Here is a 26317-nt window from a genome sequence, read left to right as displayed (position 1 = left end):
CTCGAGATGAGCTTCTGACCCGACTGCCTTGTGCATGCTCACTGATCCTCTGGTCATAGTCCAAGCTATGAGCCCAGTCTTATCTGGTCGTGGGGGGCTGAGGAGCCCCGTTATCTCAGTATCTCTGATAATGTTGTATTCTTGTCTCCTGTTTCCATAAACACCCTTCCCCTTGTCAGACATCCTTGCATTCCTCCTTATTGTTCCCACACACAGTCCTGTCTCTTCCCTCTTTAGGCAACTGATACAGCACAGAGCAGCAAGTATTAAGCAACACACATCATCTGAATGCCTATTCTTAATAAATATCTTCTAATTTCTATGGTTAATATCCTCTAGTTTCCAATTTCATGTTTCAGTATTTGCAAATTTTATTTATCCTGTGTCAGAGCATCCTACCTAGCTAAAAGTTTAAGTCCCTGCATATGTTAATCTTATCCCATTCCAAAAGTATGCCTAAATATACCTGCATTTGGTCATGTCCTTTATTTCATCCTCCAACCCTGTAACCTGCAAAACTGGGAAAACACAGTATTTTTATAGAGCGCCTGGCTCCCATCTGCCCTCGCTAAGCCTCCTCCTCCTGTTTCAGCAAGGGGATCGGATGTCCGTAGGGGACAACACCAAGGGAAACTGTCTCACTTTTCCCATTCTCTTCCGGAGCCCCACCATACAGCCACATCGTGGCTCGCTCCCGCGGTTCAGTACTCCCTGGCGGTCAGCCGATGGTGCCCTTCCCCGTTACCGGTCCCTGTTACCGCCTGCAGCGCCCCCTTGAGTTGGGAGGGGGAGGGAAGGCCGGCGCGCGCCGCCACGTGCAGGCTGCGCGTGCGCTCGTCCCGGGAGCGCGCGGGGCGCCGCGCGGAGCTGCGCGCCTGCAGCAGCGGGGGCGCGCGCGTTGCCGGGCGACGACGGCCGGGCTGCGGCGCGGGCGGCGATGAGGTGGCGGCTGCGGCCCCTGCGCTCCCGTCGGCGCTGAACTCCGCGCCTGCACTTCCCCCATCCCTACCCGTCCCGTCCCGTTCTGGCTTTGCTCCTCCACGCCCCCTCATCTCCCCTTGCTCCGGCCAACCCTTCCCCCTCCATGCGGGGGGAGCCGCCGGAGTGGGGCCCGTGCCGCGGCCGCGCCAAGCCCCGCCGTCCCTCACGTCTTCGCCGCCACATCCCGCAGGGAGCCGCGGAGGGTGTCCGTAGCGACAGCAGCCGGTGAGGCCCCGGCCGGGGGCGGGGGTGCCGAGGGCGACTCGGAGCAGGGGAACGGCGGAGCACTCCCCTTTCCCGGGGGTCCGCGCGGCGGGGGGGAGTGGGGCTGCGGGGCGCCCCCTGCCGCTCGTCGGGCGCGGTCCGGGCCCGGCCGCAGCCGCGGCGCGGCCTTGGGTCGCCGCCCGCCCGCTCTCCGCTACCGGGGACAGCGCGGGGAGCGCCGCTGCCCAGGGGTGCCCCTGCCGCCCTTCGCGCACCGGGAGCGGCGGCCGCCTGGTCTGGCGCGTCCCTTCCCGCTGCGGGGCCGGTGCCCTTGGTTGCTGCCGCGCAGTAGCCGCATGCTGGGCGAGGGGACAGAAGGCCTTCGCGAGGACCCATTGCAGCGTCCTCGCACAGCCTGCGGGAGCGTGCTCAGAGACCGCGGGCTGTTGTGGCAGGGCAGGTGAAACGGCCTGGACAGTGGGTTACGGAGCCGGGAAATTCTCCTGGCGTCGTTTAGTATTTTAAAGCTTCAAGGAGAGATTGCAAAGGCTGCATTAACAGGCTGTTTAAGAAGGTGTACAGTGTCTGAACAAAAGAACAATGCAAAAAACTTGCATTAACGAAGAAAGGTGGTGAAATAAGGAAATTACTTTTGTAGCGGATACCTAATGATTGCAACTTTCACCCTTCCATTTTGCTTTATAATGCAGCTGTGAATAAGGAACTGCTCACTCATGCAGTATGCTTGAGGTTTGAGATACTTTTTTAATCAGTTCATTTGAAAATGTTATTTTTTCATAGCTGTCTGCTTTTCTAATTGTCACTAAATCATTCGGAAATTATATTTCACAGGAGGTGTTTACTTCACAAGCTAGCAAAACAGTAAAATTGAAGCAAAAGCTATATTGTGTCTTCTGATAAATGTGAATCTAAATTATTTGGGTTTACTGAGATATATCTGATATAGTTTTACTTTTTTTTGTTTTAGTCTTGCAATGTGTTGCAGTGATTAGCAAGTGTTGCCATAAATGGGAAGTAAGAATAGGAGGCATATTAAAATGCTGGTCATTTATGAACTTCCATTATGCATATCAATAGTTCTGAGTGCTTGGGAATATGCAGCATTCCAGGTCCATCTGATTTCTTATGCTTGGTATGTTTGTTTATTGAAATGGAAGAGCCTGTCAAGTATTTTTTTTTTGTATAGGAGAGATCCTTCATTGGTAATATATATCTTTTGCTTGCCAGATGTTATAACTGAACTGTGGTATATAGGACTGGAAGGTATATTTCACAAATTTGGTTAGTGCCACTGATAAAATTATTTTTGCTTCTTAATGGAAAAATGGGTTAGTGGGACTGTCAAGGTCATCTTCAAATATAAAGTCATTTAACTGCCTTTGGAATATGTCTTTTCTTTTTCAATGTCATATGTTTTCCGTATATCTGTCCTGTCACTGTTGACATTTTCTGGATCTGTTTGGCTTCTAAAATAATCTGATGTTTAGCAAGTTTTAATAGAAGCAACCCATAAAGCTTCCTAAGTCAATTTCACTTGAATGATCTCAATAAAAAGTATTTAAAAAAAAAATGTAGCTGCTAAATCTAAACATAACCCAAACTCACTATTTGGAAAGAATGACAAGAAAAAGGGTTAAGATGGATGAATGGATACCAATGGCACTTTATATGCTGATGAACTAGTAAGAAAGTAAATTCTTACTGTCAACAGCTGTAAATTAGGTAAGTTCTGGCTTTCTGTTCTTTGATCTTTATGGAAGCCTTTTCCAATGAAAATTATTCCATTGTAGACATCTGCTGGTTTTGACTTTCCTAGACAGTTTACAGTTTGCAACTGAAATGTTATTTAGTTGAACACTTATAATTCTACTATAAATCTGTGAATAATAGAAGTAAAACAAATTGCTTCTATCATTTGCTCTTTTTTACTGTTTGAATCAAGAGCAGAAGCACTGGGGCTTTTGGGAATAAGGAAAGCAGCATCTAAGTTCAGTTATGAAAGCAGGGCTTGGAAAGATGAAGAAAAGCAATTTATAAATTTGGAAGAAGTTCCCAGGTGTTGCCACATTGGAAATTAGTTTGATATATTGATTTGTCCATCTCACGATGTGAAAAAAAAATTCAAAAACTCGAATGGCTGTAATGCTACACATCCCTGAGAATGCTGTCCTTATTTGCATTATGGAATCTACTAGACAGTAAAGGGCTTTGAAGAGCCATACTTTCATGGCTGGACAACTATATACTTCTATTTTTTTTTACACTGTAAATGAAAAGCTTGTTTGAGCAATAATACTGGTATTTTTAAAATGCTTTACCATCTGTTAATGTGGGATGTTTTTAGTTTCCTATGAACTGTCCCTTTTTGTTGAAAAGCTATATTTTACATTATATATTCATAGTATCACAGATAATTCTTCTGGAAATAAGAATACCATGACCACCTTTACAGATCCAGGCTGTCTGGTGCCATGATATGTAGTATTGCATTAGATATATTTCAGAGTTAGGAAACGTATTTGGAAGTGCAGAGCTAAGCAATATAACATCTCCTGAGGTGTAGTTTCATTCTTCTGAGGTGACCAATTTTTTCCATTTTTTTCATGAAACTGGCCATAATAAGAAAAAGTCTCCATTAGCTGACAATTTTGATTCAAATATATATGTTCTATATTTAAATAAGTACTTCAGCTAAGTATCTTTGACTTGTAAAGGTAGGTGTATTTAATTTTCTTTTGTGGGTTATTTTTGACATGGCTTGCTAGAAATCAGATTGATTCACCATGTCAAAATCAAACCTGGGCTTTACGTCATTTGTTGTAGGCCTCTTCTAGAACTTCATTAGGAAATCATTGTACAGTAGAACTAAAGCATTTTACAAATCCCAGCATAGGCCAAGGTGCTTGTTTGTTACACAGTCAGAATGTAAGAGCCCCTTTCTGCATTCATTCCATCTGGAGAGAGACCCTCATCAAGATTAATATGCGTTCTCATTAGCTGACTCAACTTCTATTTTAATTTAATGCTGTAACAGGGGCTGAGTATCAACCTTAGGTTAAAGGCAAAGGTTTAGACTCTTATGTTTAGTGAGGACATCCACAAGAAGTATGCACTCCTTTGATGAGCCCACAGACACCTCAGCCAAATCACATAAAGTCAAAACTAAGTCTGACAACTTCAAACTAAAACCACGTGCTATTGCCCCCTCTGATGCGATGCTTTCTTTGTTTTTTTGTAATATCAAATACTAGTTTCCATCTCTTTGCCAAGTCTCTCCCTTTTCTGATTTCTAGATTGTCCTGATTTAAAATACAAACAAAACCCCCACCCCTTAAAACAAAATAATCCATCACACCAAAAAACCTTCCTCCCTCAGGTCTTGTACATAGGTATATCTTCCTTCAGAAAGGGAGTGATGAAGTTGCTGGAGCATAGGGATTTGCCGTTTTCATTTTCAAAAGCAGAGTATTAGGCTTTTTCTCTTGTTTTCTTGATGACTTTCCAGCTTCTTCACCTTGGAAATGAGCAATGTTGCCATTATATGAATAAAGGAATCTTAGCATAAAAGAATTAGTTTGTGTTGGACTTGCTTCAGGAGGTCACTTAGTCCAACACCATGCTTAAAGCAGACTTAATTAGCCATGTACTGACTTTTTTTTTGCAAAAGCAAGGTAACTGGAGTGAAAATATAGTCACAAGATGCCTTCAAGCTCCTCTTGCTGCTTTCCATAAAGGTACTCTTTGATGCTTACTGAATGAGGTGTCTTTCTCTGCTTCAGACTTTTTTTTTAGTAGTTTCTAAAGTGATTGTTTCAGTTTATCAGAAAGCTTCTGTCCTAACAGGTGAGTCCATCCTGCCTCTTCTTGGATGGCATAGCATGTGAGGGTCCATCCAGTATATTGAAGTCTTTAGAAACAGAATACCTTTTTTTTTTCAGGTTTCTCAAAGATTGCTTCTGGATGAGAATTTTGGTTAAAGGAACATTTGGTTTAGTCTGTCAAAGTAGTGTTCTAAATATTCAATTACAAATTGAATTAGTGTAAGTTAAGATGATAAGATGCTGTCACAAGCCAAAGTATGGTCGTGATGGTTCGTTTTGATTTCAAAGTGCAAAAAGAGGCAATGAGAACTTAGTTCAAGTAAAATCAGTTGTATCTTCATTGATACACACATTTATGCGATAGAAGAGAAGGGAAAGAAAAAGAGAGAGAGAGAAAAGAGGAAAAGGGGGGGTTATAGCTACCAACTAAACAGGCGAGAGTCCTCGTGACACTGGAAACCAAGGCCACCTTCGCAGTCCTCGTAGCACGCGCCAATAAATCTGTCTTGTCCGTCGGGGAGATCTCAGAGAGTCTCCTCTCTGGGGGTGATTATTGTAGTTCTTTTTCGAGGCAAAGGGCAACATGCCAGGAAGGGGGAGAGATCTCATGGGCACTGCAGGTGTTCTCTCACGATGGAGGAGCGGTGTGCCCGAGCCTTCACAGCAGGTATGGTCGGTACAGAAGAGCAAACATGGCCTCCACAAACATGCCTCAGGAACCGTAACAGCGTCCATTCTTCATCTCTGAGAAGGGCATTTTGGTCTAAAGGGTGCACCTGCAGGGAGAGGCCCTGGATCCCACCTTAATCAGGCCAGAACTCCTGTGCTGCGGCCCAGGGTCCGTGGGGGTCTCAGCCTCTGACAGTCGTGAGGCAGATGAGAAATCTTCAGACCGACTGTTACAGATGCATTACATCGTTGATGTGTCTTTGACTTAGCTGCAGTCAACTTTTTTTTCCCCTTCACAGAGCATTAATGAGTCATTTATATCTGCAGAGTAGGTAGTACCAAATGGCCTCCTATCAGAATGTGGATTAGGAGAACTAGTGTATTCCTCTGGTCATAGATCCAAATAAATCATCTCAGTTTATAAGGAACTGCCCACAAATAAGCTTTAAGGAGTTACATGTCTGCTTTTATTTTATGTAATGTTGTCAACTGAAGTGTAAATGTTGCCTTAGTAGGGACAACAGGCCTTTTGAGAAGCAATAATGCTAGCTGTAGCTCCTTAAGATTATTAGAAAGGGAAGATTGGTAGAAAAAGGGTACAATATATTATTGTTAGAACACCTGTTTTTAAATGTGTGTTCAATGGATAATTATTTCCTTTTTTTTCTGTCTTAGGAAATAATGATTAAATACCTAATGCAATAGAAATGCTCCATTTTCTTCCCTTTAGAAGGCCTGTACTTTATACTTGCCTTGTGCTCAGCACTACCTGTTCTTTCTAGGTTGGGTTAACTCCAAACAGGAATCATGTAACTTAAGAAAGAGGTAAAATGCTGCTTCCTCTGTTTATAATTCCAACTATGCCCATTCTGTCCCTTTGAATTCATACTTATGACAAAATTAATGAAGTTTGAGGCAAGGTGCTTAAATTTTATATTACTTTTGCATTTCTCTTCAGTTTACACTTGATTTGTAGTTCACAGAATTATAGAATATACTGAGTTGGACGGTATTTACAAGGATCATCAAAGTCCAGCTCCTGGCCCTTCACCCCAACAACCCCACTATGTGCATGAGAACATTGTCCGAAGGCTTCTTGAGCTCTGAGGCTTGGTACCATGACCACTGCACTGGAAGCCTGTTCCAGTGCCTGACCACCCTCAGGGGGGAGAACCTCTTTCTAATATCCAACCTAAACTTCCTATGTTGACTCCTTCACAATTGATTTCAAGTTCTCTATGTGATATGCTAGACACAGCTTGCTTTTATGTGTAGTCCAATACATATATCAGTGATCACTGGAAGTATTTGCTGAAGTAAATTTGAAGTACCTCAAACATTGAGGTGTTGCTGTAGTTTTTTAGAACAATTTTTCAGTTTAACAAAACTCCACTGTGATAAACGCCAATCACTCGCTTTTTGAAATTTATGAAAATTTAATAAAGAATAAAAATTGGTTACAAAAAAATTAATACAATAATAAAAGTTAAAAAAGTTTTTAGAGACAGGACAAATAATGAGACACTAAGAGCAAAGAGAAAAAAAAGGCAGTCCGGACTGTCGTCCCCCCTCCCTCCCAGACAAAGGCTAGGAAAGAGAAGGGCACTCTTCGGGAGGAATGTCCCCTTTTTGAAGACCAAAATTTCAAAATTATGCAATCTTTATCTTAAGACAGACCTGTTTGCCCAGAGTCCCCCTTCTAATCCTTGGCGTCCAGGAGTTTGGCTTGACCAGGTGGCTCGTGTGGATTCAGTCTGGCTTGACCAGGTGGCTCCTGTGGATTCAGGGAGATATGCATCTTTTCTTCTGAAAATTCTAAGGGGGGTTCTCTTCTTCTTGTTGTAACTGTTATCTCTGTTGAGAAACACCTCTGGGCCTCTCCCTTTTTTTTTTTTTTTCTTTTCTTGAGCTAAAGAAAATATCTTACACACAATTCTTTTATTACTAAAACTTAATGTTAAAAACTACATTTACTATATTATTCAAATGTTAATACAGCATAACTTTTCTACCTAGCATATTGCATATAGTAAATATCTGCGTAGAGCCACACACACACAACAAGCCTTTTTCACATCCACAGTATGCTAAGAGTGCAGTAAAAATGGATACTTTCCTACTAAGTTTTCTATTCTATAGTGTTGTTTCTGTCATGCAGTTTGAGTTAAATCGTGCAGTCATGATGAAAACAAAATTACTTCTTGGCAAGTTCAGATTTTGTAAAAGCTGTGGGTAAAAATCTTTGATGAAAAGATTTGGGCCGAGGGCTTGATCACATATTTGCATAGCAAAGAAAACATTGTTTTATTTAATGTTCCAAATCTACTGTGACCCTAGTATTTAATATATTTTATTCTGGGTTTTCAGAAATAGCCATGATTTCTCCAACCTATAGCTAATCAAAATGCTTGTTCTCATTTCCCTGGTGTTTGTTGGTAGCTTAATGTTTTTCTGTTCCTGACATTTTCTAAAAGGTCTCTAGGTTAATTTTTGAACCCTTTATAAAAGGTGCCACAAATGTTTAGTCATACTCTTGTCAATCTTGCAGAGCCAACACCTAGTGTTTGTGATATACAAATCCACAGTTTGAGCAGAGTTAGAAAAATAAAATGAAGTTCTGAGCACCTTCATTGAGGTCTTATTTCTGATGCAGCAAAGTACTCTGCTTTTCTGTTTAGTTTCTTGCTTGTTATCAGGAGGTTGAGCATAGTAGCATAGTAACTCAGTACACTTTCTGCTAAGCTGAATGAGGAAGTTTTCATCCAGGTCAGCTCCCCCCCCCCAAAAAAAAATCTAAATTTGAAATGTGTAACAACTCAGTTGCAAATATGGGATGTGCTTCTTAAGGTTGTTGGGTTAGATTTTTTTAAAGTCATGATCACTAGAAATGCAGTATTTAATCTGATTTTCCTGAAATAAAAAGACCATATAAAGGCAGAGTTGTGCTCATTACTTTTCACAGTCTGGGAAGTAAGGACTGAATCTTATTCAGCTGAATGTCTTGTCATTGCTGAAGGATACTGTCACTCTCTGATTCCTGTTCAATAATCCAGCCAAACACCAATAACTTGCATTTGGCAGTGTTGAAAAGGAAAGTGAGAAACTTGGGTTCTTAGGGTGGTACTTGCACAATTACTTTCTTGCATGACAATGCTTATACATTTTTGTTTGTCATGATGGGTCTTTCTTGCCCTTGTGTTGCAGGATGTTGTTCCCTGCTTCACAGGTGCAATTATTTTTTTTGAGGTGCACTGTAAGCTTGATCTATGTTTAAGAAACAAACTAATTCCTCCCTGAAAAAATTCCCACCCAATCTCTTTTCCAGCTGTCATGATGAGCCCATTAGCTTCTTCATACATCTAGGGAGAGCCATGAACAAGTAGGTTCTAGTTAATTAGGTGTTTTGGTGAAGAGTCCATGGCATGATTTCATGAATCTAGTTTTTCAATACCCACTCAATGATATTCTCATGATGTTTGAAAATTGCTTGATCTGCTAACTCAGGGGCTTACTTTGCATCACTGGCAGTGCCCTGCATTTCCGTAGTTTTCAAACAGCATTCATAACTTTCTTAAACTGAGCCAACTGTGGTAAAAGGATTTCAGGAGCAGTGGGCTAGAGCTTGGTGAGGAAGGAGAACATCCAAACTTTTAAGTGTTTGCAGCATTTGGGAAGGAAGAGCTCTATTTCATTTTTCTGAACTGATCTGTGAAACATATTGAGTGATACACTGACAGAATTAGAACTTACATGTATATGCATATATGGGCATATCTATCTATCTGTATTTATTTCTGTGTGCATATGGTGGGGTTTTTCCATCACTGTTCAGTGTAGACAAGAACTACAATATAGACTATAGATCAGAAAGGTAAAGCCTAGTGGTATTTCTAAAGTAATTTCCAGTTCTCTATATTCTGGTGTATGAATTCCTGAAATTCAGCCCTCTCTGCACAACTGACCTTTTCTTACTATTACAAGTGTTCCATTGGCATTTGTCAAGGAAGAACATCCCCTTCAGGGTTGGGTGGTGGTAACAATTACATTTAACTGGTGAGTCAACACTGAAAAAATTCCTTTGTCCTTTGCCTCTGTAATAGAAGAATGCTAAGTCACATTCCTTATTGTTCTTCTCCAAAGATGGTTAAGGGAGGGAGACAGATGGGGAAACAGAAATGGCAAATTTGTTTATCTTTTAAAATACTTTGTCTGAATTGACTCAGAAAAGAGGAAGCTTCTAAATAAAATTTATTACTAACCATAGCTAGCAGGCTATTTTTTAGATGCTGTTTCAATATTAATTTTAAGGACAAGGTGTTTACGGCTGGTGTAAACAGCTAGTACTTTAGATTTAATGTATATTAGTGCTTTATTTCAGAGAAGCCATAAGTAGAAAAAGTAAAATATTTTTCTTGACATTGTACTGAGTTTCACTTGATAAAAGACTATACAATATTAGGCTTTTGATTTGTGTAAATTTAAGGTTTCTCCGTTCATCAAAATGACAGTGTTGAGACTTCCCAGGAATGTGTTGAGACTGACATTGCATAGTAAGATAAGAAAAAAAATCATTAAACGGAATCAAAATGCTGTCATTTATATAGCTCTAATTATCAAAGGACTGAAAAGCCTGATCTGCCATTTTAACACTTCTGTTAAAAATGCTGCTTGACTTAGCACATAATCTGTGAATACTACTATACATTTCTAAATGTATAAATGAGCTGCGGATCTGTGCTCAGATCTTAATTTAGACCATATCTAATTTATTAGACTAAAAAGTACAAGAACTATTTGAACATGTATTCATTTTAAGCATCTTAAAATTAAAGTATTCCTTTTAAATAAGATTCCTCACTCCTCAGCAAGCACAGTATTGTAAGCACTGGTAATGTCAAACATTTTTATCAAACAATAGCTGCTTTTAAAGCCTTATATACCTCTTTTCCTTCACTTATATGTATTTTGGACTTTTTATGGAAGCTATATCAGAATATATATGCTATAGATCTTCACTGATTTGATGCTTATATGAGTGTTGTTGGCTAAGTATAGAAGCTCTTAGGACAGTCTTAATGAAACTATGTGAAATAGTTTTAAACTGTGACTACAAATTGTGAATATTGTCATTTTCTAAAAGCACCAAATTTTGGAGTCACTTTAATTTCCAAATGGCCAATTTAAATAAGAAAATTTTCTAAAAGGCCTATTTTGTCCTATTTTCCTACAGTCATGCAACATTTGACACGGCAAATGAAAATTAAATATACTAAGCTACCACATTTGTTATGTAGTGAAAATAATTAACATTCAAAAAATAAATTGATGACAGTGATTAATTCCTGTTGAACTGCAACATATTTGTTATTATGATATGCATATGTAACCTGTAAGGTATTCCTGTTACCTCTATTTAAAATAATCATAAGTATGAAAATCTAGTAGTTCAAGGTGTGCATACACACAGCCAAAATGCTACTAATTTCCAGCTCTTTGCCATTTTATTAAGGACAAGAGATAATTGCCTATAATGTTGCCTTTTGCCCAAACTGGAAATGAAACTTGAGATAATTTTAGTAAGGAGGTAATATAAAAGGGGATTTTTATTTGAAGGCCTTCAGAGGCAGTTATGGAAAGATGTCTACAAAAGCCCACCCCGCCCAGGGGTGAGTACATTTTTATAGGTTTTAGGAAATTAGCATAATTGATAAAAAGCAAAAAAGCACCAATTAGGAGGGCAAGCGGTGATGCGATTCTCCCCCCCCCCGGTCAAGCGCCTTCTCTAGAGCCCCCCTTTCAGCACTAGTTGTACTTTGTCCATGAGAATGTATCTGGAAGAGTTGTTCTCGGCCTTGGTTCCCAGGAAGAACCAAGACAGGATAGGGGTCTTGTACCTCCTGGGGCTTGGAGCTCTGGAATTTGTTTTGTCTTTCTGCTTAAGGAAAGGCCATGGAAAAGTACTGGGAAAACTAGTCACTAATACAATAGGCTACAGAGCTACAAATATGTGTGAAGAATACAGAGAACGTAGAAAAAAAGGCAAAACCTAAACAGTATCAATAATGTCATGCAGCACAACTCTTCCAATTTTTTAATCCATTCTGAAATACTCAAATGTTAATTTTAGCATATTTCTCTGTTTTTCTTCAGTTGTGAATCTGTCCCAGTTGATGTCTACTACCTAAGTGTATAATTAGAATGAGAAAAAGTTACTGTTTTTATTTGTGACTCATATTTGAGCACTTTCTTAGTAGATAAAATAGTTCACTACCTCAGAAGATATTCAAAGCAGGCAGCAATGTGTAATATCTGTGCTGCTCCTGAGATAAGAATACAAGATAATTGTGTCTTCAGTGCCATGAAAACACTGATGTTTAGCTGTGTTACCTTCTTCATAAGCACTGTAGAAATGCAGTTTTCAAAATCAAGGGCTAATCCAAAATCTGGGACCATTTATGCATCTTGAGCTGCGCCTGGTCTGTGTCCTCTGACAATAACTACTGCCTAACAAATGCTGTTCTGTCACATTCCTGAAGATGTGTGCAGTGCATTGTGGTGCTGGTTGGTTTGTTGGGGTTTTGTGTATGTGCACTGCAGGCTCGAATCACAATGGCTTTAAAATGGCAATTAGTCGTGTTGGGGAAGTTCTTAAAGCTCAGAAAAATGTACCTGGCAAGTACTTCAGAGTTTAGAGTAACCACTGGTCTGTGCTGTAGCACAGTACAATGCTAGAGGTCCTGTTGATTGTAGTGTCCCTGAACACTATTTAAAATAATTTTTAAGTCTTCTCTTTCTCTTTGTCTCTGCTTATTTATATTGGTTCCATGGGTTTGGACTCTTTAGACAATAGCTGGTGCGTGTGTAACAAAGAAGTTGTCAGCTTTTCTGTTAGTAGGCTTATATACTGTCTACACTCTAATCATGAGGCGTAGCTGTAGATATGTATGCCAGCCTGATCAATTGTTTAGTTGTGAAGGCGATAGATTTGGTTTCATTTGTAGAACAAGCAACCTGGGACCATGATAAGTTCACCCAATTGCTGTTGAGGTCTGTGTTGCTTTTCCTGTCAGAACTGGTGACATGAAAATTAGTTTGGATAGATGCCTTTGTGTACTTCAGTCAGCTTCTGATCATGTAGAAACAGCCACAGTAATCAAAGGCTTGGCTGTTGTTTAGAACAGCCTCCTTCCAGAAAGATACCTTCTACACATAGGTGCATGCTACTGATAAGTTAGTGAAATAGATTGCAGAGAGACACTAAGGCATTAAAATTCATGCTGAAGCCATGGAGGGAATAACTTAATTTTCTTAATAAAAACCACACCTGGTTTTTTAATGATTGTCAAGTTGTTTATTTGGTTTAGTTTGGTTTGTTGAGACAATTTAAGAAATACAAAAGGAGAAATTTGCAATATTTATTCCCTGCTGTGCATGTGGAACTCCCCTAGATGTTACCATTTCATATGTCATTTTTCAGTTAGATTTTTTTTCCTTGGGGAGTTATTTGAAAAAAATCCTACTGATTAGCTAAATGTATCTCAAAAGTACACAAGGGAAAACAAACCAACCTATCTTTCCTTAAAATAAATAGTATAGAATCATTATTAAGTGTTTCTTATCCAGGTGAGAGAGATATTTGAGAAAATACACAAGTTGGTGTTCTTTGTTTTAATTTTGCATTTTAGTATCTGCAATGACAGGATAAAAGTAAAAATGCTTAAAAGTTGGTGAAAGGAATTGATAAAATATTTCATTTAAAGTTTGTTCTTCAAAGTAGATGTGTGTATCATATAATTGCACCTTTGAAGGGCATGGCTCAGAGCACTCTGAGATGATGGAAAGGCAGTGCCATAAGGGACCAAAAGAAGCTGTTCAATCCATTCTTTTACCTGAGTTTCTATTGGTCCTGCTGAAATGAACAGTCTTAGAATAGAGTATTTCTAGTGATACGTTGGAAGGCTGACTTGAAACAGAGACTAGACAGAGCTAGAGAATAAAGAAGGTATTTATTGAAAGGCCTCCAGGATCCACCTTGGGCAGGACAGGGACTTGACCTAGGCTGCACCCAGGGTGGACTAAGAATGGCCACAAAATGCCCCCCCCGGTCATGAGATCTTACATTTTTATAAGTTTTGGTCCATTTGCATATTGGGGTTTAATTGTCCAATTACAGCTTCAGGTTGTGAAGTCTCATACTTCTTGTTCCTCCCTTCAGTCCACCATTGTTTATGCTTTTGGGCTTGAAAGTTGTCCTTGGTCCTCAGCAGGAAAGGATTTGTTTTGTCTACCTGGGTACGAAAAGAGGGTACGAAAAGAGAGGGTACGAAAGGATAAGAAATATATATAGAATTAAATAAGAAATAAATAAAAAAATATAAGAAATATATAAAGAACTATATAGAAATAAATAAAAATAAATAAGAAATGTATAGAAATAAATAAGAAATAAATAAAAAATGTATAGAAAAATTTGAAAAATAAAATAATTAAGTTAAATTAAAATAAAATAAATGCAGTAGTACAAAGGACCACTGACAGAGTCAGAATGCAAACCTGAAACCCTGTTGGTCAGGGTGTTGGAAGCATCCTGAAGTAAGTCCTCCTGGAGTGACAGTTGTGGCTCTGTTGAAGTAGAGATGATCCTCAAGAAAAGGTCCAATTATCCTCTGGGAATCCAGTGGAAACAGGCTATGTGTTTGGGATTGCTGGTTTTATCCTGGTGGAAAGGCTTTGGCTCCTCCCACTGGGTGGAGCATCTCACAGTGGAATGAAGTAATGTTATCAGGCATGTGAGAGGCCTTAAATGGCCCATTCACAGGTGATATCGCTCAGAGGAGGATAGGTGGAGGAAGAGATAAGAAGGCACTGCCTTATCTGGTGTTATCAGGTGTCCCATTAACAGAAGGCATCTGCCCTCTTTCCACCCCTAGAGTTACAAGAGATAAGGAACAATATCTTCCAACCAACTTCAACAGATAAAAAAAGAATACACATTTTTGGTTACATTTCTCAACCCACAACAAGCATTCAGTATAAGCAGGAAGAAAAGAAAAGAGTGGAAAATTATTCACAAGGGTTGTTCTATGAACTGCTAATTAGTGGATTTTTTCCCCACATAAACTCCCAGTGTGCCCAGAAAGTACTACATTCTAAAGATGTCTGGACAAAAAGTACCAAACTGTTCTATGTGGTTTTTCTGATATTCCAGCCTGTCATCATAATTCTAGATTGTATATTCATTGTGCAAGGGACTATATGGTCAGAATAGACTTAAAACTGATAGAGATCCCTAGGTACAACTGTACTACCACTACTAAATAATATAGATCAGAAAGGAAAGAAATTTGGTTATTGTCAAGTACTCTGCAAGATGACATTTGAATTTCTGAGAAGTGCAGTGTGGAAAAACAAATAAACAAACAAACTATACTGTTGTTGCTCCTGGGATTTTTTTAGTCTAAATGCCAGTGAGTTAATTGCATAAATATGTTCCTGCTGACTAGAAGTACTCTTGGAGATGTGGCTATAATTGTGGTGGTTGTTTTCACATGTATCAAAGGAATTACGGAATTTGTCACTTAAAGTGGGAAACAGGAGGAATATTAATATCCAGGAGTTGTTTTGGGTGTGGAATATGCAAACTACCAAATAGTCTTTTATTAAAAAAAAAAAAAGTTTTCTATTGTTGCATGTATTTTCTTTCAGACTGTATATATACAAATTATGTATATTACATGCAGACTATCACTTCTTTTTTTTGTAGAAAAATTTAGTGGTGATTTGGCCAATTAAAAAATATTAAGCCATAAAGTTATTGTTAGAAAAGAAATTCAATACATATAGCTCTAGCAGAAGTTTGAAGATTTAAGAGCACTGCATGAAATGTGTGCTCTGTTCAGTTACTAGAAACAAAGATAGGCTTTAAACTCCATAACAAGGGTACATCATTTCAGATGTTGAGTTCTTTACATTGTAATTTTGCATTTTGCACTTTATTAAATCATTTTTCAAATAAAGCTAAAATGACAATGTTTGGGCACAACATGATATTTGAGAAATGTGTATAATATGTAATATTTAATTTTATATTTAAGAACTGCAATATTTTTTTTGTATATCATGCTTTTGCTGTTTGAACCTTTTCTCATCTCTTATTATGATGCTAGAATATAATTTGATTGTCTTCTGAGTCACAGTTCAATCACCTGTATGGAAAACATTGTAAAGAATGACTTGTAACAAATTACCCTAAGAAGTTCAAGTAGCAGAAATGCAGATATTTATCTACCCATAGTAATAAAAATGCATCTTGCCTGAAATGTTTGTAATAAACTGATAACAGTGTGTGATATAAACTTATCTTCAGAACCAAAAAGGAGCTTGGGATTACAATGGCCAGCACGAGAACTCCAGTAACATAGAGAAATGGTAGCCCAGCACAGGCTTCTCTGGGGGCTGTCATAGAGAGCCTCCAGCCCTGTGCTGTGCGGGTGACACCAATCATCATGAGCCTGGGGCTGCCTGGGCCATCTCACAGACAGAGGGAATGTGGGACACAGTTGAGGGACGCAAGGAAAAAGTGTTTTGTGATTGCATATGACTTGGACAGTCTGGGGAGGCATCAAAGGCATTGTAGGGATCAGGGGAGAGAATGGAGGTTTCAAGATGATAAATTTAACCAAAGCCAAATTCTTGTGACATTGTGCTTAGAGAGATAACTGGGAAAGAAGAATGGAGCTCTTTAAACTTGGATGAACAGAATCATGCTGTTCTTTGTCCAGTGCCAAAGCAGTAGTCTTAATAATTGAAAAAAAATTAGTCTTGCCACGTGTATTGTAGAGCGTTCCTTCATTGCAATATTTTGTAAGCTGCGAGTGCCGTGTGCTGATAACCTTGTTTTTTAGCCTTCTTTATAATCATTTTTATATAACCTTTTTTTTTTTTTTTTTTTTTTTTAGTGTTGGCAAGGTACAAGGTTATGTATGAGACCTAATTAAAATCCATTCCAGGTTAAGCTATTAATGCATCTATGTTGGCAAGTACTTGGGTTGTAAATATACTGCTATTAGTGCTATGTGAGAGAAAAATCACTTGGAATGAAAATAGAGAGTACTGTAAAAATAATACCTAAGTATTTAGAGAGATACTCTTTGAATAAATAACATGAAAAAACAGCAGTTTTTAAAGTCTAACTTAAACCTAACTAATCAAGACTGGAATTGCCATTCAAATGCAAGGAAACTGTGTTTTTATTTCATGTGGCATAAAGGACTTGGACTGTCTCAGAATCCTTTAGGTTGGGAAAAAACCTCCAGGATCATTGAGTCCAACCTTTGACCAGTCCCTACCTTGTCAAATAGACCAGAGCACTGAGTGCCACATCTGGTTGTTTTTTGAACACCTCCATGCATGGTGACTCCACTGCCTCCCTAGACAGTCAAATACAATGCTTGACAACCCTTTCTGTGAAGAAATCCTTCCTGATGTCCAACCTAAACCTCCCCTGGCACATCTTGAGGCCATTTCCTCTTGTCCTAATCCTGGTTGCCTAGGAGAAAAGACTAACCCCCACCTGGCTACAGCCTCCTTTCAGGCAGTTGTAGAGTGATAAGGTGTCCCTGACCCTCCTCTCCAGGCTGACAAAATATAAATATAATATGAATATATGAAAATACAAAAAAGTATGGTTCTTCTTTATTAAAAAATAGTGTTGATTGACTGAAAAACTGACCTTTTAGGCTTTTTTTTAGGTACAAGTGATTAGCATTTTCCTAAGGAAAATAGGCTTTTGAGCAGCTGTCTCTGCATGTGTGTACATTTTTGTTTGCATAAATTGGAGTGCAGTCTGGTAGAATGTTACTGTTTTGCCTGTTTATGGTAATTATATATTACTGTAGAAAGGTTCTGCAGGTTAATAATCTTAGTTTCACTTTGAGAAAATTTTAGGGAGTTTGGTTGTTGTTAGGCCAATATGGACCTGTCTCAGAGATCCTTTGACATTTTTATGGTTTTGCTTATCAAATTTTATCACTCTTCTAGACCTGTTGTTCTCTGAAATATTCCCATAGGCAACAGAAACCCACCATTTAATGTAGGGAAATAGTCAAGAAAGAAACCTTTCTAAGACTTACTAGCAGAGACTTGAACTAAATTCATCAGGGGAAGGGATGTGCTTCTGAGTGTCAGAGAGGAACCAGGACACACCAGCACTCTAGGAAGCAGCAGGGAAACATCTGTGAATTGTCCCAAAGGAATTAGGGATGACCTCTCACAAATGATGAAGAGGCCATTCTATGATTCTCTGAGTGGTATATTAGGTTCTATGATTTTCTGCATCTTATTAACCTAAAACCAAAAGGATATGAAAACTTAAAATGAATAAGCTTTGACTTATATGCACACTGGTGACGCTTTTAATTTTCTTTTATGGCTTATATTATTTTGTTAAATGTCTGTTTTGTTGTCTTGGGTTGAAAAATGTAACCAAAAATGTGTATTCTATTTTCATTTGTTATAACTGGTTGGGAGATATTATTCTTTATCTCTTGTAACTCTAGGGGTGGAAAGAGGGCAGATGCCTTCTGTTAATGGGACACCTGATAACACCAGATATGGCAGTGCCTTCTTATCTCTTCCTCCACCTATCCTCCTCTGAGGGTTATCACCTGTGAATGGGCCATTTAAGGCCTCTCACATGCCTGATAACATTACTTCATTCCATTGTGAGATGCTCCACCCAGTGGGAGGAGCCAAAGCCTTTCCACCGGGATAAAACCAGCAATCCCAAACACCAAGAGAGCTGGTTTTTCCTCTGAATTCTCAGAGGAAGACCTGACCCATCTTGCCAGCACTGGACTTTTTTTTTTGTTTGTTTGTTTTTTGGTTTTGTTGTTGTTTGTTTATTTGTTTTTTTCTACAGGACCATCTCTACTTCACAGAACAACACCTGTTACTCCAGGAAGACTTATTTGGACTGCTTCCAACACCCTGACAACAGGGTGTCAGGTCGTATCTCTGTCTCTGTCAGGGTTCTCTAGGACTTTTGTTTGTTTGCTTGTTTGTTTTTTGTTTGTTTGTTTGTTTTTTGTACTACTGCATTTGTATTTTTAAATATTCCTAGCAAACAACATTTATTCCTATTCCCATATTTTTGCCTGAGAGTTCCTAACTGCAAAATTGTAATAATTTGGAGGGAGGGGGTTTTTGCCTTCTCCATTCCAAGAGAAACTCCAGTTTTTCCTGACAGATTCCTGTCTTTCCAAGCCAACACATTTGTTTTCCGGAAGATACTTTTGCTAGGCGAACTTGTTGGTTCTGATAGTAAATCCTTACTGAAAGAGGCTGAAATGGTTTGTGTTAAATTTTATGTCTACTGGAACACTGCACAGTTGTTCCTAGTGTAGACAGGCTATTCTTGCAGTAGAAGATGGGTTTCAAGTGGAAATGGTGGCTCACCCTTTTCTGTTTTATTAACTTCAGATATAACTGAGATAATCCATTCATTCCAGCTCTACATTTATTGTGTGGGGATTGTCCTTTTTTTTTGTAGGTAGAGTAACTGAGGGAGGGAGGGAGAGTTTTATTTGTGATTACAGAGACAGTGTAATTATATGCTTTATTATAATCAGTTTACATAGAAATGTGAATGACTGGGGACATCTACTGACAAAATCATTGTAACTGAATATTTTGCAGAATTGATCAAAACCTAATTCTTAATTTTTTTTCTTTTTTTTTTTTTAAAGGAACTTCATGTTGATGTTGCTTATGCCAGAATACAGTAAGCAAGGCAAATTAGCCCCAGCCTGGTGTAAACTTTTAATTGGCCAACATGATGCAATTGAGTATGAATTCCTGGTGGCTTTGGAAATGAAAGAGAACTGAGCGCTCTGGCTGGAAGTTGAACGTGATGACGGCCTGGTCTATGGTAGGGAAGTTGAAAATGGAGAAGAGGCACTCCAGAGAAGACAGAAATGTGGAACAAGATGTGGGGGAATGCAGTGCTGAATCTGAGGAATGGACAAGCTCAGAAAGTGAGCCTGAGCAACCATACTTCAGAAGCAGTACTCAGTGGAGAGAAAAGGAGGTTTCCACCAAACCGTATTGGCCACTCTGCCGGTCCCCATGTCTGGATCGCCCAAGTTTTTCAGAGAGCAGTATCACACAAGACTTGAAGTTAGATGAATGCAAAACAAATTTGGACAAGGAATACCAAGCTAAAATGGATTTTGCTTTAAAGCTCGGGTATGCAGGAGATCAGATCCAGGCTGTACTGAATAAGTTGGGAGCAGATGCGCTCATCAATGATGTTCTTGCAGAGCTTGTGAGACTTGGCAACAAAAGTGAATCAGAGGGACAAAGCATTGCCAGCACTACCACTGGTGCTCTGGTGCCAAGAGGCCCTTGCCCAAAGGAAATAGCAAGCCCTGAATTGTCACTGGAAGATGAAGTGGTGGATAACAGTGATAACTTGAGGCCAATTGTCATTGATGGAAGCAATGTTGCTATGAGGTGGGTCTCCCTGTCACAATATTTGAAAATAATAAATCACTAAAATATTTAAGAAAAAAACAATATTGATGGCAAAGTCATTTTAAGTCATGGAGACTATTACACTGATAATACATCTATTTTATGGACTCTTTAGTCTAGGCTTTTAATTATGCCGTTACTCCTTTATATGTAATCCATATTCCAGTTCCCTTGCCCTCGTCTTAAATCCAAGTTCTCACCTCAAATCTTTTGTTCAAGCAATCTATTTGTAGTGTGCTTTTGTGTGGATGGGTTTGGTATGTTGAAGTCCTTGAACAATACTGAAAATTGTTTCTGGACATTAAAGGAAAGTAACCAAGTAGCGTAGGAAAACTTGGTTCTTTCTAAAGTGACATGCAGTGTATGGTAATGAAATGCAGTGAATTCATGGTATTTGAGCTCTTGATGGTTGAGCCTGCTGAGTATTCAAAGCAATTTAGCTGTGTCAGAACAGGGATAATGCATGAGCTAAACCTGCTGACCTGCACAGCTATGCTGCCTGCTCCACCTCTAGTACTGAGTGCAGTTTTGGGCATCCAAAGGAGGGCCATGAGGATGGGGGAGAGTCTGGAGGGGAAGCCTTATGAGGAGTGGCTGAAGCCACTTGGTTTATTCAGCCTGGAGGAGACAAAGGTCAGCCCTCATTGTGTTCTTCAACATCTTCACGAGGGGAAGTGGAAGGGCAGGTACCAATCTCTTCACTCTTGTGACCAGTGACAGGACTTGAGAAAATGGCATGAAGCTCAGTCAGAGGAGGTTTAGACTGGATATTAGAAAAAGGTTTTTCACCCAGAGAGTGGTTGAGCACTGGAACAGGCTCTCAGGGCAATGGTCACAGAACCCAGCCTGTCCAAACTCAAGAAATGTTTGCACAACACTCTCAGGCACATGGTGGGATTCTTGGGGTGTACTGCATGGGGCCAGGAGTTGGATTTTGATGATCCTTGTGGGTCCCTTCTGACTCAGGATATTCTATGTACACTTGGCTGTGTAGGTCAACACTAACCAAAGAGATACCGGTCCTGTGCCACTTTTGAACGTGTCTGTAGAGTAGAGTTGAGCTAGCCAATGATTTGTTTATCATTAAGTATGATTTTTTTTATGAGGGAGTTATTTAAAGTCTATTTAGTGATCAGTGATACCAAGATTTCTTCAGGTAGTGTTCATACAATAGACTTCTTTTAGTATTGGTTTTAGTATTGGTCTTCTGCTCTAGAAGAACTTGTGATATGAATTATTATTTTTTCAGTCTATTAAGAAAATTCAGGTTTTTATAGGTGTGTTCAGTATGCTGACTTCAAATACATAAACCCTTCAAATCCTGTATTTTATATACAGAAATTTCCAGTGTCGCGTTGTGGTTACATCAATCCATAAGATATTTCTGTAAAGCATCATTGCCAAAACTGGATTTAACTTTTTTCTTTTTTTTTTTCTGTGCCTGTTGTATTTGAAATCTCTGCTGCTTGAGTTAGTTCTGAGAATAATGTGGCAGGCAGCAACTGGAGAAAAAAGGGTGTGTACTCTGACTATTTCATAGTTCAGATCTGATGCAATATTTATAGGACCATAAGACTATCTCAAGTTATAAGGGACCCATAAGGATCATCAAGTCCGACTCATAACAAAATGCATATGCATCTGAAAGTTTTAAAGAATATTAAGTTCTGTAAAATCTGAAATGTATAAAAATTTAAGGAACATGCTTTTAGGAATGTCATGGGTTAACACAGCTTGGTTTTTTTTCCCTGTGAGGACCTTGGAATTGTTTTGGAAAAGACAGGGACATCAGAAGCTAATTCTTAAATACTGACATATTGTTTAACCATTGAAGAAGCTGGATGCAACTTTGGGGAAACACATATAAAGCCCTGACTGTGTCCAAGCCTGCCTTTTTTCCCTTCCAGCCAGAGGAGCAGGTGGAGCAGCCCAGGCCGGCCAGGCCCAGCGCTCCTCCCTGTTGTGGGGACCTGGCCCTGGCCTGGCTGTGCCCCCAGGCCTCATCAGCTGCTGGGGGGGGGGGAAGGGGAGGCTACAGCTTAACATCTAGCTAACTTTAAGGCCTTTCCCCTCCCATCCCTTGGCCAGGACAAAGATGTCTGCCGGGCCCCTGATAGCAGCTCCAGGCTTGGGTTAGGTCGGGCCTGCCCTGATTGTCATTGAGGGGTAGGCAGGAGGCATCCACCAGCTAGGCCGCTCTGACATCCCTTGGTGTGGGAGGCTGCTGCCTGGCAGAGATCATGTGACCACCACAGGCCCTGGGCAAGATATTAACTTTTTCCTTGCACAGATGAAACTTCCAAAGCCCTAACACTTCTCTAAGTGAGAGAAAAGGCCAAATTGGGGACATATAAAGGGACAATATGAAGATATCAAAGTCAGTGAAGGAAGAGTTACCCCTTAGATGGAAGAGATGAGAAGATGCCTAGACTGAAAGTCTTCTGTGAGCCGTAGTAACAGACTGTACTATGCTAGAATATCCCTTTAAACCATGGGAAAAATATACATTTTGGGGAGATGATTATTCAAATTTGTGGATTTGAGCAAAGGTATCTGTGATTGACTGAGTGAATATTGAACTAGTAACTGTAATCCTGTGATCCTATGAGATATTTGAACAGAAAGAGATGAGATTAGAAGCCCTCTGTGCCAGTGAAGAAGAAATCTCTGTTCCATAAGATGAAGAAATCCTTTACCTTTAGAGTTGCTTATCTTTAATATGACACGCCAAAGCATCCATAAGCCATATGCAGCTCGAGAAGGCTGCCGATGGGAGAGACTTCACAAAGCAGGTTCCCAGGCGGCTGTTTTTATGACAGTTAAAACCCACAAGAAAATTGTTCTAAGTTATCAGTGGGGGAAATTCCATAGTAAACTAAAGAGACTTCTTTCTCCAAATGAACTGATGAAAAAGTATTTTATGAATAGTAACTGACTAAAAGTTCTAATTTTTGTTTCTTTATGTTGTTAGTAGGAGAGTGAACACTTGTAGGGGGAGGAGGAGTGTTTTAAAAGTTTCATTTTGATTCTCTTTTTTTTTCTTTTAGTGTATATTAATAAATCTATATACCTTTAAGTTTAAGCCTACTTTGCTTTTCTCCTGATCCTTTCTCAGAGACAAAAAAGTAAACACTCAGACCACTGCACTGAATTTAACAGAGACAAGCAAATGTGAAATCACTGCAAGGAACATTGTGGCTTCCGTATTAGTTATTTAAGTTCTGAGGATTTAGACTATGCTGGTGATCCATAATCAAAGAGAAGACATTAGACCTGTCTGCCTTTAGTCTGCTTCGGTGTTACTTTCTGTTATGTTTTGAGCCCAGGAAAACATAGTCCAGTAATCTGTGATGTCATTCTACAATAATAACAATAACAACAGCAACTTTGAGGTGAAATTTTGAATGATAATCCATAGGATTTTATGGATTTTAAAGACAATTTTAATATGATGGAAGTCTCCTAATTATGCAAAATCTGTTCTGCAGACTGAGAATATCTGAAAAGTGTAAGGCTTATGCAGTTCTCCTGCTTAAAAATATTGCAATTATAGATGATGCAGATAGAGATTGAATAAGTTTAATAATTAAGCTTTTCCTTGGTTTCTATCAAACCTCTTAAAAATTCCTCCTTTCCCTTGCAGAAACTTCTTAGGCCTTTTTAAAAATTAAACTCTTTTATTTGAATTGTGTGCTATTTTAGAGACTCCTTTGTGTTTCAGAAAACAAATTTTTGATGGGGTTGGGACTTAAACAACTTTGACACAATTATTTCTTTCCTATAAAAAGTTCTAATAAAAATGCAGAACATTTAGTATCAGAGGAAAAGATTTTATTAATATAGATGTTTAAAAGCACTTATCACCCATGGCAGTCAGCATTGTTCATTCCTCTTTTTGCGATAGTATTTTATGGTGCTACTTAAGGTGAGCTCAGTTTGTCAGGGAAAGTGATCTTTTTTCTTAGGTCAGCTAATAAAATGAAAAAAACTGAAAAACTTTGTTTACTTGCTTTTGCTCTGGGGATAGTGAAATTTCACCATTTATAGACTTTTTAAGTAGTAGGGTTGCTGTAATCTGATGACTGAATATCTCTGTACAGTTGTCTTTTTCCAATTATGTAAGGAGGCCTAATAAAACTTTACAGAATTTGTTTTCCTTTTATCCTTTGACCATGGCAGCTTTAGAAGAAAAAAACAACCAAACCACCACAACAAAACCCAAAACCAAAGGTAACTTTTGTCCTTGCTGTTTCTAAAACTTGCATGTTCTTCAGCCATGGGAACAAACAAGGATTTTCCTGCCGGGGAATTCAACTAGCTGTTGATTGGTTTCTGGAAAAAGGACATAAAGATATCACTGTGTTTGTACCTGCATGGAGAAAAGAACAATCTCGACCTGATGCACCAATTACAGGTAACATCATGATTTTCTTTGACTCCTTGGTTAAAAATGAAAATTATTGTCGTGTTTCTGATGGGTCCCAGTACTGGGCTCTGGATGTGGTGATGATCATGTTGCACTCGACTGTTTGTTTGAAAACACAACAGTTTCACTGGTGAGGAAACAAGCATTTAAATATCTGCATGTGTAAACAATGATGTGGGGTTTGTAGCATTATTGGATAGTTTCAACACTTTTGAGAAGCAATAGTTGAAATTTTCCCATTCACAAATGTTATTGAGCATACGGGAACTGAGTGTTATTTGCTGGGTGAACATAAAAGAAGTAGTAACAGGCCAGGGACTCAGTTAGTAGGATTACCTTGAACACTGAAAAGGCAGCATATGTTTTGACCCGTACAAAGTCCTTGCATTTTACTCTAGGCTAACAAGGCTATTGTAATACAGTAACACCTGAATTCCTGATGTGTTCAGGAAGACTGAGTAAAGGTACATAGCTACAGAGTGGTTATAAAGCTCACATACTGAATGTTTACTCAGTGCTTTGAAACCTCAGAAATAAAATCCACATCTAGGTGTTTTTCAGTCATAATGAGGACTGTGTATAAATATAATTGCGGTATACTTTGTCAGACAAAAAAGGCAAGAATTTTCCTAATACAAAGGTTGCATTTCTTTCTTTTAAAACTTTTTAAAAAGCTGCTCAACTAAAATTGTTTTACAGATCAAGAAATCTTACATAAATTGGAGAAAGAAAAAATTCTTGTTTTCACCCCGTCTCGAAGAGTTCAGGGAAGAAGAGTTGTTTGCTATGATGATCGATTCATAGTAAAACTTGCTTTCGACTCAGATGGCATCATTGTGTCAAATGATAACTATCGGGATCTTCAAAATGAAAAACCAGAATGGAAGAAGTTCATAGAGGAGCGGCTGCTAATGTATTCTTTTGTGAATGACAAGTATGGGTTTTTTCTCCAAAAGTAAGTGAATTTGCTAATTCAGCATTCTGAGGAAAAACTGATCATGTTTCATTTCTCTTCCCTTAGATTTATGCCTCCAGATGATCCTTTAGGACGCCATGGTCCAAGCCTTGAAAATTTCTTAAGAAAAAGGCCAGTTATTCCTGAACATAAGAAACAACCGTGTCCTTATGGTAAGTGCCCAAGTCAGATTGATTTGTTGCATTTAAAGGTAGGTGAAGCAAGCAATTAATTAACATCTTGTCATTACCAGAACAAAAAAAGTACTACTTTTCATATTGTTATCCAAGCACTTTTATACCCTTCATACACATATTTATAAAAACAGTGTAGCAGAAAATTAAAGATTAGCAGATACACCTTGTGGGTAATACAGCTTTTTGTTATTTTATTCTGCTTTGTATTCGAGGGAGGAGATTCGTAATTAATAAAACTGTGTTAAAGCTGATTTGTTTTATATAGCACTGTGTGTATGTTGTCATTATTGAAATCATGAGCCAGTAGGAAAAAAAATGGTATGTCTTGCCTTTGATGCAGATAGACATGGATACAGGCAGCAGAGTCTGTGACTGTCTGTATATATCAAATACATAATTATTCCTTAGGGGTTTAATATAGAAATACTACTATTGAAAAGGGGTGAAATTCAGATATAAAGAAAAAAGATAGCAGCTGGTGGTGTTAATGAGTTTTTGATTTATTTAACCT

At 38.9% G+C, this 26317-nt stretch overlaps 1 protein-coding gene across 3 annotated transcripts in view; it reads left to right on the top strand.

The window, feature by feature from the left end:
• Positions 1-788: 788 nt before the first annotated feature.
• LOC134565237 (probable ribonuclease ZC3H12B) overlaps positions 789-26317 on the top strand; it is a 31446-nt gene continuing 5917 nt past the window's right edge. Inside the window, exons 1-5 of one of the 3 annotated variants that reach the window (XM_063424733.1) lie at positions 789-1206; positions 19442-20207; positions 24503-24642; positions 25354-25588; positions 25676-25782. In XM_063424733.1, the coding sequence (XP_063280803.1) occupies positions 19606-20207; positions 24503-24642; positions 25354-25588; positions 25676-25782 (1084 nt within the window). In that variant the 5' untranslated portion in view covers positions 789-1206; positions 19442-19605. Of the gene's footprint in view, positions 1207-17388; positions 20208-24502; positions 24643-25353; positions 25589-25675; positions 25783-26317 lie in introns of those variants that run through there. The other 2 variants (XM_063424735.1, XM_063424734.1) reach the window with 2 other exon arrangements.

The sequence above is a fragment of the Prinia subflava genome (genome assembly GCF_021018805.1).
Source record: "Prinia subflava isolate CZ2003 ecotype Zambia chromosome W unlocalized genomic scaffold, Cam_Psub_1.2 scaffold_41_NEW, whole genome shotgun sequence".
NCBI classification, from domain to species: Eukaryota; Metazoa; Chordata; class Aves; order Passeriformes; family Cisticolidae; genus Prinia; species Prinia subflava.
Note: the sequence above shows the minus strand (reverse complement) of the source record. Positions and strands in the feature narration are given on the sequence as shown.